The sequence below is a fragment of the Felis catus genome, chromosome D3 (assembly GCF_018350175.1).
Source record: "Felis catus isolate Fca126 chromosome D3, F.catus_Fca126_mat1.0, whole genome shotgun sequence".
Taxonomy (NCBI): domain Eukaryota; kingdom Metazoa; phylum Chordata; class Mammalia; order Carnivora; family Felidae; genus Felis; species Felis catus.
Window position 1 is genome coordinate 41,351,564 of NC_058379.1, and position 17,072 is coordinate 41,368,635.

General features: G+C 35.7%; 1 protein-coding gene across 2 annotated transcripts in view; it reads right to left on the reverse strand.

Moving 5' to 3' along the window:
• The window catches only part of NDC80 (NDC80 kinetochore complex component), a 64,540-nt gene that overhangs the window by 42,111 nt on the left and 5,357 nt on the right, over positions 1–17,072 (reverse strand). Inside the window, exons 6-10 of one of the 2 annotated variants that reach the window (XM_003995047.5) lie at positions 16,289–16,391; positions 6,547–6,636; positions 3,624–3,717; positions 2,299–2,405; positions 1,410–1,554 (exon numbers count right to left, since the gene is read on the reverse strand). In XM_003995047.5, the coding sequence (XP_003995096.2) occupies positions 1,410–1,554; positions 2,299–2,405; positions 3,624–3,717; positions 6,547–6,636; positions 16,289–16,391 (539 nt within the window). The remainder of the gene's footprint in view (positions 1–1,409; positions 1,555–2,298; positions 2,406–3,623; positions 3,718–6,546; positions 6,637–16,288; positions 16,392–17,072) is intronic. The other variant, XM_045041661.1, reaches the window with a different exon arrangement.

The window sequence follows — 17,072 nt, forward strand, 5'->3', positions numbered from 1 at the left end:
TAAAAAATTAGTCTGGCTTCTTGTCATCACGGAGAACAAACATTAGGGACCAAGTGTAAATTATTTAGAGTTGGTTTAGAGTAAATCTAATATATGTAATTAGAGTTTGGAAAAAAATAAACCAATTAAACAAATATCCCAGACAAATATTATCCTTGACTTGACAGATGGTCAATATTCCATAGACTAAGAAATAAATCAAATATCCTAAGGACTATCTACACAAATCCTATGTGGGAAAGACACAGCCTGTAAAATCCTACAAGAATAAAACTGAAGCAGGCAAACACCTGGAAAAAATAGCACAGTAGGTCCACAGAGTTATTCATTTGGTAAAGTGCCATCCAATGGCTCTGCCTTTTATGGATACCTTTCTTTGCTCTCCTTCTGGCACTACAGAACTATCAATTAATTCATGTGTCACAGTATTATTAGAGTTTTATGACTGATATGTGCTTATGAAAACAAAGTTAGGAACACACAAGGATATAAACAAACGTTCTTTAGTTGGGCTCTTCCTTACAGAGAATTATAGTAGTTCCATCTTTTCATCTTACTTTCCAATCAGCTTAAGCTGCCAAGTAGCTTAGGAGGCAGTGATGGATCATAAGATAATTGTAGTAGACTGAAGCCAGCAAAGATTAAAGAATCTGGTTTACTAATTACAAGGTGGAATAGAATAAATATTTATATCAGGTAGTATATGCTCTTAAGTTAGGTCCCTCTTTGCTTCAAAAAAATCAGACACCTGAAAACACGTTAGAAGGTATAGTAGGTTAACTAATTAATGGCCACCCAAAGTTATGTAGTCCAAATCCCTGGAATTTATAAACATTTCCTTATTTGGAAAAGGGGCTTTGCAGGTATAATTACATTAAGTATTTTGAGATGAGATTACCCTGGATTATCTAGTGGGTCCTAAATGCCATCACAAATGTCCTTAAAAGATAGAGGCTGAGAGAAATTAACATAAAGAGAAGAGGAGAGACAGATACACAGAAGAACAATGTGAGGATGAAGAAGAGACTGGAGTGACATGGCCAAAAGTTCAGGAATGCCAAGAACAACAGAAGCTGGAAGAGATGAGGAATGAATTCTCCCCTAGAGTCCTTGGAGGAAGCTTAGCCATGCTAAATTTTGGACTTCTAGCCTTTAGAACTGTGAGCCAAAAAATTTCTATTGTTCTAGTCCACCAAATTTGTGTTTTTTTTTTTTGTTTTTTTTTTTTATAGCAGCCTCAGAAAACTAATACATGTAGAAGGCACTGAAAACTTGGTAGCCTGCTATAGCCACTCACCATTAAAGGAAAAAAGCTATGGATGACAAAGCTCTCTCTGCATGTGATAAACCCCAGGAAGTCCACATTCCAGTCTGAATGTCTTCTTTTAGCATTCATTGGTTGTACTTACCTACTCTAGAAATTTCTTCATCAAGACCATTCAATTTCTGGTCAAGAATGGCTGAATGAGACTCCAAATTGCTCATGTATGCCTGATATTTTTGAACATCTGCTTGTAAGGAAGTTTTCAGTTTTCTCAATGACTCTAGACGATTCTTTAAAAGAAAAGAACATATTATTCTTATTGATAACCATTCCATACTTTACTTAAAAGTGACACAATACTATTTAAATTCATCTTAGAGAAAAGTATATTACATTTTCCTTTCACTTTTAGAGGAAGTCAAAAGAACTAAAAGGAAACTTTGGCATTACTACCTAATTAAGATGTACTTTTCAGGAAGTCAGTTTGGGATACAAAAAGTCAAGGGCCAGGATGAAGGAGCAAAAACATTTAAAATCTGATATTTTACAGAACACTCTAGATAGTTCAAAAATATAATACACAAAATAAAATTAGGTATCTGGATATTATCATTTAGCTTTTAGAAAACCCTAAGAATATAATATATTATATAAACCCACTTAACACCATTCCCTTTTCATTAACTACATAACTCAGGGCTTCCTGTAAATAGTGTTCCCTAGAGGTGTGTAACATGGGGACCTTGTTCAAAAGATCTTTTTGGTCTTATGTAAGTAGGTTAGACTCTTTCATCATATTGTGAACACCATTAGCACAAGACTGATCAATCACAAGGGAAAACAAAGCTCTAGAGACACCAAACATGTTTTCATGGGGAGTTCTGTCCAATGTAAAAAAAAATTAACTTTTAAGAAGCTTATTTTGCTATTTATTTATATCTTAGGGAAAGAAATAGCTGGCGTTCTCTAAGGAAATCCAAAAATCCAAAAGAGCTAAGTATATGAGCCTACTGATAATAAGCATGTTTACTAACCGGTTCTTTTTCTCTTTCTTGTTCCAATCTTGCAATCTGTTCATTCAATGCTTTGTTTTTTGCTGCTAATGATTCCAGCTTGGAAGCATCTACATTAAATAAATCCTCTGGAGAGAAAACCCCAAAACTTAGTGAGATCTCAATTCTGTCTAGAAACATTTTCCCCCAGGTTTTCACCACTGGTTTCTCCCTCACTTCCTTCTAGACTGGTCAAAATACTACCAGTGAAGGATATACTACCCTCTAAAATAGCAAACCTTTCCCTTTACTACACTGTCTATTCCCTTACCTTGCTTTATTTTTCTTCATAGTACTTGCCACCCTTTGGTTTACAGTTATTTGATTATCATCTCTGTTAGAGGTAGCCTCATAGAGCAGGGATTTTCTATCTCTTATTCATGACTGTATTCTCAGTGTCTAAATGGTGGCTTGCCCGATGTAGGCATATAATAAATTACTGTTTGAATAAATGAATACTATTAATTGGCTTAGCTAATTATAAAAAAAAAAAAAACCAAAAACTTCACTAGATGCATTTTATATTAGATCACTGAATTTTCCTCTTTTAAAATGAAACATCATTTACCTTGGTCCCTTTCTTATGTTGGACAAGTTGAAGTTGTCCTGTTACTTCAGCAAGATACATCCCATGGCAACATAAGGGAAATGCTTTCAACTTTTCTGCCAGTAGTGGCAAGGTGATATTCTCCTGTTTGGATTGATTCCATTGGATTCCACTGATTCCATTAAATTTATCTATTTTACCCACAGTTCTACTATTTTATATACAAGACTATGTCAATAAAAGGAAAGAAATGTAAAAGAATACCTCTGGAACATTTTAGAGTTAGCTAGTATACACTGAAGGTCACTAGATTATCACTGAGTGGAAAAATAAAGAATCTTTTTCTTTGGAAATATAATGGCCCATTAATTTTAATTACTCAAACAGTAAAGCAAGAATATTATAGGGATATCACAGGAATAACATTTGGTGATTATCTTCTGTATTCCTGGTAGTGTGTTTGATACTTTATGTACACGGCTACCTAATCTTGCAAAACTTTGTTAGAGAGGTTAATTAATTTGTTAAGGTCACATAGGCAGGAAGGGGTTTTGCCTCAGGTCTGACTCTAACATCAGCATTCTTTCAGCTTAACTAACTTTTCTCCATCAAAGAAACAATGAAGACAAAAATCAGTAGGCATCCAAACAAATTTAGAATAGCTCATCTAAACACTGGGTGTGGTTAAATAAGCTATAACTCCATGAATAGAGTTTAATACATGACTAAAAGCATGCACACTAGGAATGAGAACACTTACTCAGCTTTGACTGCAACTCTGTGTTCATCTCTTCAAAGCTGTCGGCACCAGTCATGAAACTCTCATAGCATTTTATGGTGTAGTCCAAAAACAACTGATTGGGTTAAGCAGATTTTAGAAAAAGCCATTATTCTCTATTTAGTGTGTTCCATTTTTCTAAGTGGGAATTTAAATTTGAATTAAAAAAAGAAAGGTCAAGACTACTAAGTAGTTATATGAACTCCTATGAGTTCATATATGAGACACAAACCTAGGATATATAATTATGTTACACAGACTTGCTTAGTCTGCTGTTTCTAATGTGAATGAGAATGAAAAGAACACTTAAATTTGGATAATGGTGATTTTTAGTAAAGAAACCACACCTTCAGAATTTTGAGGTCAAATAAGGAAGCCTATTAATAAACGTAATTCAGGGGTGCCTGGGTGACTCAGTTGGATAAGCCTCCGAGTTCGGCTCAGGTCATGATCTCATGGTTTATGGGTTAGAGGTCCACGTCAGGTTCTGTGCTGACAGCTCAGAGCCTGGAATGGAGTCTGCTTTGGATTCTGTGCCTCCCTCTCTCTCTGCCCCTCCCCCCCTTCTTGCTCTGTCTCTCTCTCTCAAAAAAAAAAAAAAAACAAAAAAACATTAAAAAAAATAAACAAATTCAACATAAAATGCACATTTACCTTTAGGGATAGATCATCCCTATGAATGAACCTTATGAAAAAGGTAAATGAACTGATGATCACCTAGGTACAATCAAACTGACAATGTCTAGCTGTGAAAATCAGAATGAAGGCTATAAATACATTGTTACTTCAGTCTCAAAAGTGGCATGGTTAGTAGAGATCTAAACAGTAGAGTACTAGAATCCTTAATATTTATCCAAAAGAAAGTAACACTACAGTTTGTAGTTATGTGGTGCTTTGGTCACTTTAAAGATGCATACTTTGTTTGGAGGTGAGGATGGCTGATCAGAATTTTCCAAAGCCTAGATGAAAGAAATATCCCTCAAGACAAACCAATTCCCTTTGCGCGGATTCTCTAATTAAGCAACCTTCATATTATTTGGTTGATATGGAAAGGATACCCTGAATAGCATTCTTCTAACTGGAAAGGTATACCACTAATGATAAATTAATACATTTTCATTCTCTTTCAGATCAGTCTCTTATGAATTTGGTGACAATGAATCAGTTTCTTTAAGCTTGGTCAATTTTGATTTTGCAGATTAAAAAAACAAATTGAATTTCTGCAGTCAAATGCTCTGCCAGTAACAAACTGAGTTTCTGGATCTACAAAGCTGAGGCAAAGAATCTGGTGAAACTGGATATTTTGATAACCCTCTTTAATTTAAAAATAGCACTTTATAATTTCCAAAGTGCTGCTTTGTATATTTTCATCTGAAATAATAGCTAAAAGAGTGAAAATACCTTTTACTGGTTTAACCTTTAGGATAAATATAAAAAAATTAATATTTAATAAATGCTGTAATTATATTTGGCTTGAAAACTGAGGTACAACTACATCTAGTCCAGTACACATATTGCAACATGGGAGGAAAATTCTCTCAAGTAGGATCAAAGGCTTTCTAACTATTTCACCAGCAGGGGTCATTGCTGAAGCAGTAAAAGGTAGGGTTACTCTCTGTTTAAAAAAACCCCAAAACAAAAAAACTCAGATACCTCTTTGAACTATCTCCCAGGTAGAAATAAAAGATGAAACTGAAGTTCTTGCCACTTTCAAGTCAGATGCTCAAAGAGCGTAGGTTAGAATTAGAAACAGAAAATAGTTTTTCTTCTTAGGGACCTGCATGGTGATCTTTTACATGTACTAGGGCACATTAATGTTTAATTTCAATATTATAAACTATTCCTTGGAGTTGGTATTTGCTCCATTTACACACGTAAATTTGCTTATTTTAGGAAACAGGGTGGGGTTAGTTACATAGTTTCAGTTCCAATAAAGTATGGTTTGGGAACCAATTTTGACCACCTGTTTACTTTTATCTCAACCCCTTTTTGAAGTGATAACTCAGATCTAAGTGGCAATATGCTTAACTAAAAAGGCCAAAACAAAACAAAAAACCTACAATGTAATATTTTAAGACTCAAAGATTATGCTTTGTATTGGCAAAGAATTATATTAGACTTATGTTGTCAGTATTGATATCTTCATTCTAAAACATAAAGAAATATTACATCTATACATAAAATAATGTTATGATTTACTTCTAATTTCATTGCATTTTTAACTTAGTTAACATTTCAATTTCCTTTTTTTTTTTTTAATATTTATTTTTGAGAGAGAGAGAGAGAGAGAGAGAGAGAGAGAGAGAGAGAGAGAGAGAGAAAGAGAGTGAGTGTGCACTGGAGCATGAGCCGGGAAGAAGCAAAGAGAGGGAGACAGAGGATCCGAAGCAGGCTCAGTGCTGAAGCCCTGATGCAGTGCTTGAACTCACGAACCATGAGATCATGACCTGAGCCGAAGTCTGATGCTTTACTAACTCAGCCACCCAAGAGCCCCAACATTTGAAATTTCTATGCCTACTTAGTTTTAAGAAATTACAATGTGATTCCAAGAGTAAATCTATTAATATTTGTTTGCTTATTATTTATTTATAAATGTTTGTTTATTTTTGAGAGAGAGAGAGCACATAAGAAACTGAGGGGCAGAGAGAGGGAGAGGGAGACAGGATCCAAAGTGGGTTCTGTGGAGATCCAATGTAGGGCTCAAACTCATGAACCACGAGATCATAACCTAAGCCTAAGTTGAATGCTTAACCGACTGAGCCACCCAGGCACCCCTCTATTAACATAAAAAAAAAAAAAAATCAGTTTTAGAAGTTTTCCAGGAAGCAAAAAGACAACTTATACAAAAGACTAATTTCAATAGTGACACAGTTAATAATACCGATAACTCTCATGTTTGTGGTACCTTATTATGCATAATTCCATCTTCAGTTTCTTCTCCCCAAGGCTGTCCATCATCAAATAATGGTGAGCTTTCTTTCATGGCAGTATGTAACTGATAAGTACACAAGCAACATATTTAAGTTGATAAAGGTTAGGAGAAAAACACATAGTTTTCATGTTTTGACAAATTTGTTTTAGTGTCATTTTTAGAAGGATTTAAATTACTGCATGAATGAAAGTCTCTTGAGACGTTATTTTATTGAGGCTTAAAATATAATCCTTTTGATATTTCAGTAACTAAATCCATTAGGATTAAAAAAGGATGAATTCCATATTTAGTTCTATAAAATAATGCTGATCTTTATGCTGCTATTAATCCATTGAAAGCATATATACACATTTTAATGCAACTCTGAGAATCTAAAAAAAACTTGCCACAGGTGAACCAGAAAGATTATGAATTCAAGTTTGGTGCTTACATATCAACAACAGACTCCTTTGGTATGTATAAATATGAACTTCAGATTGATTATAATAGAAAATCTTTAGAAACACAATTGTTTAAGCTTGAAAATGAAAAATAGAGAATACATTATAGCAAAATATTCAGATATTTATAATTGATAAGCTAAAAAGAAAATGGCTAAAAGTTTTTAAGGCAAAGAAATTCCATTTTGGAACACGTGTTTTTATATTTTTTGTTTTCTGAGAGAGAGAGAAAGAGAGAGCAAACGAGTGGGAAATGGCAGAGGGAGAGACAGAATCTTAAGCAGGCTCCACGCCCAGTGCACAGCCAATTGTGGGGCTGGATACCACGACCCTGAGATTATTACCTGAGCTAAAATAGAGTCAGATGCTTAACCAACTGAGACATCCAGGTTCCTCTATAAGTTGTTTTAAAAAAAATATAACCTTCCAAACATGAAAAATACTCTAGAAAACATGTGAATTTGCTATAAAATATAAATATATAAATGTGTATCTAGTATAATGCACACTAAGCTTCTAAGAAAAGGACTATGCATTAGGAATGTAAAAGAATGTGGTTTCTGCTAAAGATATTTCATTAACTTTTCTTATCCTAGGACTTACACACCAGATTCCTGAGCGAGAATATTGTTCTTAGCCCAGAGCTGCTTGCCGTATCTACACCTTTCCTATTTCAAAGGCACTCATAAGACTTTTTTGTATATCTAAGGTGGATGTAGTTGAGCTCTATCAACTCATCCTTTACTTCTTCCTTTGACAAGGTCTCAAGTGACAATCAGATTTAACTAAATCTGAAAGACATGTATAGCAGAGCCCAAGATTAAGAACAGAATCTTCTACCTTGTCATTGGGGTAGATAAAGAAAGTGCTGTCATGTCAAAAGTCCATGTGAATATTGTTGATACTCTGCAAAGTTCAAAAAGACCCTTATACAGGGACAAACGACTCTGCCCAGGCAGGGGAGTTAATCACTGCTCGGTTGTAGCTCCTAGCCCCATCTGACCGGCTCAGAAACACTTAGAATTAAGAGCCTGGAAGGCAGAACTGATCATCCACAGAGAAAGCTGGTGACCTTATTTGGACAGAAAACTTGGGACATGGGTTGGCTTAAGTGAAGACCACAAAGAGCCTTTGGGGTCTGTTCTGCTCCGCTCAGGCAGGGGAACTTATTCACGACCCCACCCGTTGCTAGTGTAGCTTCTGGCCCTGGCCAACCTGAAAGCCTAGCTGGAGCACCTAGATAATAACTGCCTAGCTCAGGAGCATGTGAAGAGAGCTTGGCTGGGGCTTTGTTCATTTGCAGAGCCAAGCCAGCAAACCTAGTCTGGCCAAAGGTTTGCTTGATTAGCTACCCAAGAAGAATCCTGCTGGTCTTGGGGTCTGTTCTGCCTCCTTCTTCTACTCTGGTAGGGAATCTAATCCACAGCCCTGCCCACTGATGACTACAGCCTCCAACCTTCCTAACCAGAGCTCATGGAAATCTCAGTAGCCCACAAAGCCAAATACAGCCTCTGGTCCCACCTAACTAGAAAACCTAACCAGAGCACCTAGGAGTATATTTAGCTCACCCTGTAACTCTGATTACAGTGGCACTGGAGTAAAGAATCTGACTGGTTGCCCTACCATCTGCAGGGCTGGGATGGTGGCCTGTTAGGCCAGGGAACTTAGAGCATAGTCCTGCCTAGTTTGATCCCCAAACAAGAGTCTTTCCAATCCTGGGGCATGTATATGCCCCCCTCCCTCCCCCTTAGATTCCTAGGCATGGAATCTAAGTTGCTGTCTTGTCCAATGCTCTTTACACTCTTCAGCCCACCTGACCAGGGAACCTAATAAGAGGATATGTGAGGCTGTGTAGCCCATCCTACAGCCCTACTGACAGTGACACTTAAAGAGAGAGCATAGCTCATGGCCTTCCTTGTATGTAGACAAAAATCAGTGGTAGCCTCTTCTGACCAGGGATTTCAGCACATACTTATACCATTGGTTTCAGATCCCAAACAAGCCATGGAGGCTTTGGGGCTATTCTCCTGCCCCATCAAAGCAGGGAAGCTAATTTTTAGCACTGCCTACAGCTGAGTACAGTAGCTGGTCCCAACTATCTAGGAAGCCTGACCAGGAAATTGTGGAGCCTACCCTATAGCTTCACTTGGACAGGGAACCAAGCCAGCAGTTCTCTCTAACTGTTCTCAGACAGCAGCACTTCCCTCTCTCCCCTATCCTCAGAGCATGGACAGTGACCTTTCCCACAAACAGACCTTGATATAAACCCCACGTTTATAAGGACACATCTAAAAACCCAATCTGAGCTGACTGGTAAAGAACTGTCTCTGCCAAAGAGATCCTCTCAAGTGTGGAAGAAGAGACCACTTACTCAAATGTGCAAGTACCATCACAAGGAATCAAGGATCATGAAAAATAAGGTAAACATAGCACTACCAAAGGAAATGAATAAAACTCCAATAACTGACCCTAAAGAAATGGAGATCTATGAACTAATTCAGAATAATCCTCTCAAAGTGGATTAGTAAACTATAAGAAGACAGAGCCAACTAAACAAAATTAGAAAAATGATATAAGAGGGGCACCTGGGTGACTCAGTCAGTTAAGTGTCCAAATCTTGGTTTTGCCTTGGGTCATGATCTTGTGGTTCATGGGTTTGAACTTTGTGTTGGGCTCTACATTGACAGCATGGAGCCTGATTGGGATTCTCTCTGTCCTTTCTGTCCCTCCCCTGCACTCTCTCTCAAAATAAATAAACATATTTTTTTTTTTTAAACGAAAAACATGTGGGGCGCCTGGGTGGCTCAGTCGGTTCAGCATGCGACTTCAGCTCAGGTCATGATCTCAGAGTCCGTGAGTTCGAGCCCTGCATGAGGCCCTGTGCTGACAGCTCAGAGCTTGGAGCCCGGTTCAGATTCTGTGTCTCCCTCTCTGTCTCTCTCTCTGTCCCTACCCTGTTCGTGCTCTGTCTCAAGGATAAACAAACATTAAAAAAATAAATAAATAAATAAAAGGAAAACATTCAAGAACAAAACAAAAAATTCAGCAAAGAAACAAAACTATAAAAAAAAATTAAACAAATGATAGCTGAAAAAAAAAAAAAAAACAACTTATCTAAAGAATTAAATAGAGTTTCAAAATCAGAGTTGACCATGCAGAAGAATCAGTGGGCTAGAAAGACAGGACATTTGAAATTATCCAGTAAGAGAAGCAGAAAGGAAAAAGAATGAAAAAACAGTGAAGAAAGACTATGGGACTTATGGGTCATCATCAAATGATACAGTATCTGCATTATGGGAATCTCAAAAGGAGAAGAGAAAGAGAAAGGGACAGAAAGTATATTTATTTTTATTAAAAAACATTTTTTTAAACTTTATTTTCAGAGAGGTGGAGACAATGTGAGTGGGAGAGGGGCAGAGAGACAGAGGGAGAAAGAGAGAGAATCTCAAGCAGGCTCTGCACTGTCAGCACAGAGCCCAATGTGGGGCTTGAACTCAAGAACTGTGAGATCATGACCAAAGACGAAATCAAAAGTCAGATGCTTAACTAACTGAGCCACCCAGATGCCCCATCAAAAAATATATTTAAAGCAATAAGAGGTGAAAACTTTCCAAACCTGGGAAGAGAAATGGACATCCAGATCCATGAAGTTCAAAAGACCCCAAATAGGTTGAACCCAAACTGGGCTATGTTGAAACATATATTGAAAGGAAAAAAAAGGTTAACCCCAAATGCATTATCTGGCAAAACTGTCCTTCAGAAATGAAGGAGAGATATAGGCTTTCCAAAACAAAAGCTAAGGGAGTTCACCACCACAAGATCTGCCTTACAAGAAATGCTAAAGGGAGTTCTTCAAGTGGAAGCAACAAAATGCTAATCAACATTGTAAAAACATATGAAGGTAGTGTAAAACTCACTGGTAATGATAAACATACAAAGTCTGGTTTTCTAATATGGTACTGTGTAATTAATTTACAACTCTAGTTTAATAGTTAAAAAACAAATGTGATAAAAAGAACCATAACTAAAATAATCTGTTATCGGAAACACAATATAAAAAGTATGTAAACTGTAACATCAATAACCTAAAATGTAAAAAGAGAAGTGAAAGTGTAAAGTTTATGAAGTTATTGAAATTATCACTTTAAAATAGAATGGTATAGTTTTAAAGATGTTTTATGTAAGCCTTATGATAACCACAAGGAAACAACACAAAGTAGATACATAAAAAATGATAAAGTCAAAGCATGCTGATACCAAAGATCATCAAACTGCAAAAGAAGATAGTAGAATAAAGACCAAGCAGAACAACAGACCTACAAAACAGTCAGAAAACAATTTAAAAAAATGGCAATAGGTCCTTACCCACCAATAATTACTTTAATATTTGTTTATTTTTATTTCATTTTTAATATTTTTGATAGAGAGAGAGAGAGAGAGAGACATAGTGTGAGCAGGGGAGGGTCAAAGAGAGAGGGGACACAGAATCTGAAGCAGGCTTTAGGCTCTGAGCTGTCAGCACAGAGCCTGATGTGGGGCTTGAACTCACGAACCATGAGATCATGACCTGAGCCGAAGTTGGACTCTCAACTGAGTGAGCCACCCAGGCACCCTTCGCCAATAATTACTTTAAATGTAAATGGATTAAACTTTCCAACCAAAATACACAGAATGACTGAATGGACAAAAAATAAGATTCAAAAATATGCTGCCTACAAGAGACTCAATTTAGTTTTTTTTTTTTTTAATTTTTTTTTTTTTCAACATTTATTTATTTTTGGGACAGAGAGAGACAGAGCATGAACGGGGGAGGGGCAGAGAGAGAGGGAGACACAGAATCGGAAACAGGCTCCAGGCTCTGAGCCATCAGCCCAGAGCCCGACGCGGGGCTCAAACTCACGGACCGCGAGATTGTGACCTGGCTGAAGTCGGACGCTTAACCGACTGCGCCACCCAGGCGCCCCTCAATTTAGTTTTAAAGACACAGACTGAGAGTGAAGGGATGAAAAAAGATATACCAGACAAAATAGACTTTAAAGTAAAAATGGTAAGAAGAGACAGTGAAAGTCATTATATAATGACAAAAAGGTCAATTCACTAAGGAGATAAAACATTGGCCCCTGGTAGGCTCTGTGCTGACAGTGTGGAACCTGCTTGGGATTCTCTCCCTCCCTCCCTCTCTGCCCCCACCCCAACTGGTGCACTCCCTCTCTGTCTCTCTCAAAATAAATAAACATTATAAAAAAGATAAAACATTTGTAAATATTTATGCAAACAACATTGGAGCACCTAAATATATAAAGCAAATTCTGTCAGAACTAAAAGGAGAAATAACAGCAACACAATAGTTGGAGACTTTAATACTACACTCTTAACAATGGAGAGATAATCCAGACAGAATAAATAAATAGCAGTTTGAAAACCCTACAGAACAAATGGGACTCAACAGACACTTATAGAACATTCTATCCAACAAGAGCAAAATATACATTCTTCTCATGAGTACAAGGAAAATTTTCTAGGAGATTATGTTACGTTACAAAACAAGTCTTAGTATGATCAAGTATCATACCAAGTATCTTCTCTAAATATGAAACTAGAAATCAACAACAGGAGGAAAACTGGAAAAGTCATGAATACATGGAAGTTAAACGTCACTCTCCTGAACAACCAATCTATCAAAGAAGAAATTAAAGGGGAAATGAAAAAATATCCTGAGACAAATGAAAATGGAAACACAGCATACCAAACTTATGGGATGTAGCAAAAGCAATTTTTAGAGGGAAGTTTATAGCTATATAAGCATATATCAAGAAAACAGAAAGATTGCAAATAAAGAACCTAACTTTATACACCTCAAGGAAGTAGAAAGAGCAGAACAAAATAAATTCAAAGTTAGAAGAAAAGAATAGAGTAGAAACAAAGAAAATTGAGAACAAGAAAACAACAGAAAAGATTACTAATACTGAGTTGGTTCTTTGAAAAGATAAACAAAATCAACAAACCTTTAAGCTAGACTAACCAAAGAAAAAAGAGATGAATACCTAAACCAACAAAATTATAAATAAAAGAGGAGACACTAATACTGGTACCACAGAAATACAATGGATCATAAAAGGCCACTGTGAACAACGTATGGCAAAAAAATTAACAACATAGAAGACAGATAAATTCTCGGAATCTTACAACCTACCAAGACTGAATCAGGAAGGAGAATATCTGAACAGGAAAACAGATCAATTACTAGATTGAATCAGGAATCTAAAATCTCCCAGTGAAGAAAAGTCCAAGTCCAGATGAATTCACTGGTGAAATTTACCAAACATTTAAAGAATTAATGCAAATCCTTAGAATCCTTCGAATGATAGGGAATAATCCCAAACTTATTCTATAAGGTCAGCATAACCCTGATACCAAAGACAGATGAGGACACTATAAGAAAACAGGCCAATATCCCTGCTGAATATAGATGCAAAATTCTCCATAAAACATTAACGAACCAAATTTGGTAGTACATTAAAAGGATCTCACCATCATCAAGTATGATTTACTGCAGCATGCAAGGATGGTTCAACACGCATGAATCAATAAATGTGATATAACTCATTAATAGAATGAATGAAAAAATCATAATTTCAGCAAACGGAGAGGCAGCATTTGACAAAATTTAACATCTGTTCATGATAAAAACTCAGCAAATTAGTTATAGAAGAATTGTACCTCAACATAATAAAGGGCATATATGAAAAGCCCACAGCTAACATCATACTCAATGGTAAAAGGTTGAAAGTTTTTCCTCTAAGGTTAGAAACAAGACAAAGGTGCCCACTCTCAACCACGCGTATTCAACTTAGTACTGGAAGTTCTAGCCAAGAAAATAAAACAAGAAATAAAAGGCATTAGAATTGAAAAGGAGTAAGTAAAATTATGGCTATTTATAGATGACATGATTTTATATATAGAAAATCCTAAAGACTCCATAAAGAACTGTTAGACCTAATCAATGAATTCAGTAGTGTTGAAGGACATAGTATTAAAATATAAAACTCAGTAGCAGTTCCAAATACTAATGGCAAATTATCTGAAAAAGAAAGAAAACTACACCATTGACAATACCATCAGAGCAATGAAATAATTAGGACTGAATTTAAATAACGTGAAAGATCTCTATGTTGAAAACTATAGGACATTGATGAAAGAAATTGAAGACACAAATAAATGCAAAGATAATCCTGTGTTCATGGACTGGAAAAATTAATATTGTTAAAATGTCCATACTACCCAAAGCCATCTATAATCTACAGACCAATGCAATCCCTTTCAAAATTCTGATGACTTTTTTTTTTTTTTTTTTTTTACTGGGGTAGAGAAATAATTCTAAAATTTATATAGAAGCACAGAAGACCACAAATACCCAGAGCAATCCTGAGAAAGAACAATGTGGGAGACATTATACTCTTTCAATTTCAAGCTATCTTATAAAGATATTTACAATACAATGAAATTAAAAACACAGTAGAGAAAAAAGTAGAATTTTTTTTTTTTTTCAAATCAGAGACTAAAGGAGCCATCCTAAGTCTGGCTAAATTTCTAGGATTCTTAACTGGGAAAGATAATTAGAACAAGAGGCCTATGATTTCTCATTGATTCTAACACTGTTATAGTGTTCAATTCTACCACCTCAAGCAAACCAAGATAGGAAGGAGGGGATTTCAACCTATATAACACACTTGGAGGCATCTCAAGGGGTCTCTCTCCAACAGAAGCCAATACAGGTACTCCATGAGCTCCTGCATCACTGTGGAAATGCTATCTCCCAATCACATAAGAATGACATAAGCTGCTTAGTCAAACAAGGGTAAAGTGTTCTTCTGACAATACAAGGATTTGGTGGTGGGAACAGAGAGGTAGCTATCCACTGCCCATGGATATCACTGAGAAGAGACAAACTGAATGCACAAATGTTATATATAAAGTTCAGTAAAATGTGAGTTGTATTAATGGGCTATAGTATTGGATTTCTACTCCTATCTTGACAATGGTGGTGCTGCAAGTACTGAGATGTCTTCTGGGTCAAAATCCATCCATGTGGTGCCTGCCTGTATTTTGTTAAGGGATTGCCAATAGCTAAGAGAATGCCAGGGGGACAGTATTAGTTTTAAGGATTCCAAGCACTAGGAAGGACAGGAAACTCGGAAACTATAAGAGACTGAATTAGACTAGATAAAATTTTATATTTCTCAACAGTCAAAATACAGTAAATAAATCAAAAGAAAAAAAAGGAAAAAAATAATTGCACCATATCCATAAGAGTTAATTTCCCCAATTTGATTGTTTTTGATGTACAAAATGGTGCTCCTACAAATCAGTAAGAAAATAGAAAAATGGCAAAAGACAGGCAGTTGTAATAAATGTGAAAAATGTTCAAGTTGAAAACAAAAATTGCAAATACGAAAAGATGATGTTTTTGCTTGTCATGTGTTCATTAAAAATATTGATAAGCTAACATATAAAGCATTTAATATATAAAGGTTCAAATTAATAGCAGAAGCAAAAAAATGAAATATAAAATAGGCTAAAAAAGCACACACACAAAATATCAATGACAAACCATACAAAAACATAATTGCTTTAATAATATATATATTAAACAAGCTTTTTTTTTCACCTCTCAAATGGTAAAGATTTTAAAATAATGATGTGTACAGAGTGGGAAAATGCATATGCTCACACATTGTTGAGGAGCTTTTAACTGGTGCAAGTTTTCTGAAGGGGAATTTGTCAGTATATATCCAAAGTTAAAAAAAAAAACAACACATTAAATTGTGCAGCAAAAATCCATCTTTAAAACTACAGTCCAGCAACATTTTTAAATTGTTGTCTCTGAGCTGTGGGGATTATGGGTACATTACTTTCTGTGTATGCTTTTCTGTATTTTCCAAAATTTTTTGCAGTGAATATGGATTTCAGTTAAAAAAAGAAAAAAGCAAATTATGTATATAATGGAAGAAATAATTTCCTACTAACTTTTTTTAAAAAGCTTTAAAACCTTGTGAAAATGATCTTCTTGCCAATGTGTTACTTACTTCCTCTCACCTCTGGAAGCAATTTATTAACAGTTTGAAGAACTTAAAATCAAATGTGCTTTGAAAAATTAAAACTGATGCAGACTGTGACATAACTAGCAAAAGAAAGACTGAAAGAGAAATAACACTACCTTGAGGGGAAAAAAAAATCTTTTCTACATATACATTTTAAAATGAAAAATCAAATACCTTGATGCAGTCTATTAGCCAAACCAAAGCTGCCACAATGTGCGGCCATGTATGAGGGGCCCCCACTGTATACATGGAGCTTTTGGATAATGCAAAAGGATACCTATGAAAAATTGGGAAAAAAAATAAGCTAACAATGTTCATTTTGTGAAAATAAGGGCTAAATTAAGCATGAAGTTACATTAGAAAAATTCCACATATATATCAACAGTCTTGACTTGTTTAGAAGTAACATTATTTATCAAGATTCTGTCCTTGGTTATCTTATTCTCAAATGATTTTGTGTATTTTTTGGTTTCTTCTCTGCAGATTACTGTGTACATATATCCCTAAAGCTGCAGAGCTTGATTTACAACCAGTATATTGGACTTGTAAAAGATGTTTGTTCCCTCAAATTCAATGTATTCCAATGAGTGTACTCCTCATCCTCAAATCCATCCTCTTTGTTTATTCTACACAGCCCTTCTTGACTTCATCCCATCCCACTTTCTCCAGCGCTTCAATCCTGTCTTTTTTGCTTCTATAGAATCTGTTGAACCCAGCCCATCCTATTTATTTTTCACATCAGTAGTTGGAAGGCCTTATGATCTATCATCTTCAATAGTCCAGGAATAACCTCCAAACAGTGGTTTTTCTCTCCTTTTAAATTTATCCTAACATATGCTGCCCACAGTGACCAACTTAAAAGATATGATTTCTCTGACTCAAAATCTTCACAAATCAATTGAGTTTGATTCTTCTCTGTGTTCCAACAATCTCTTTAGGCTAATAAGAAATATAACAT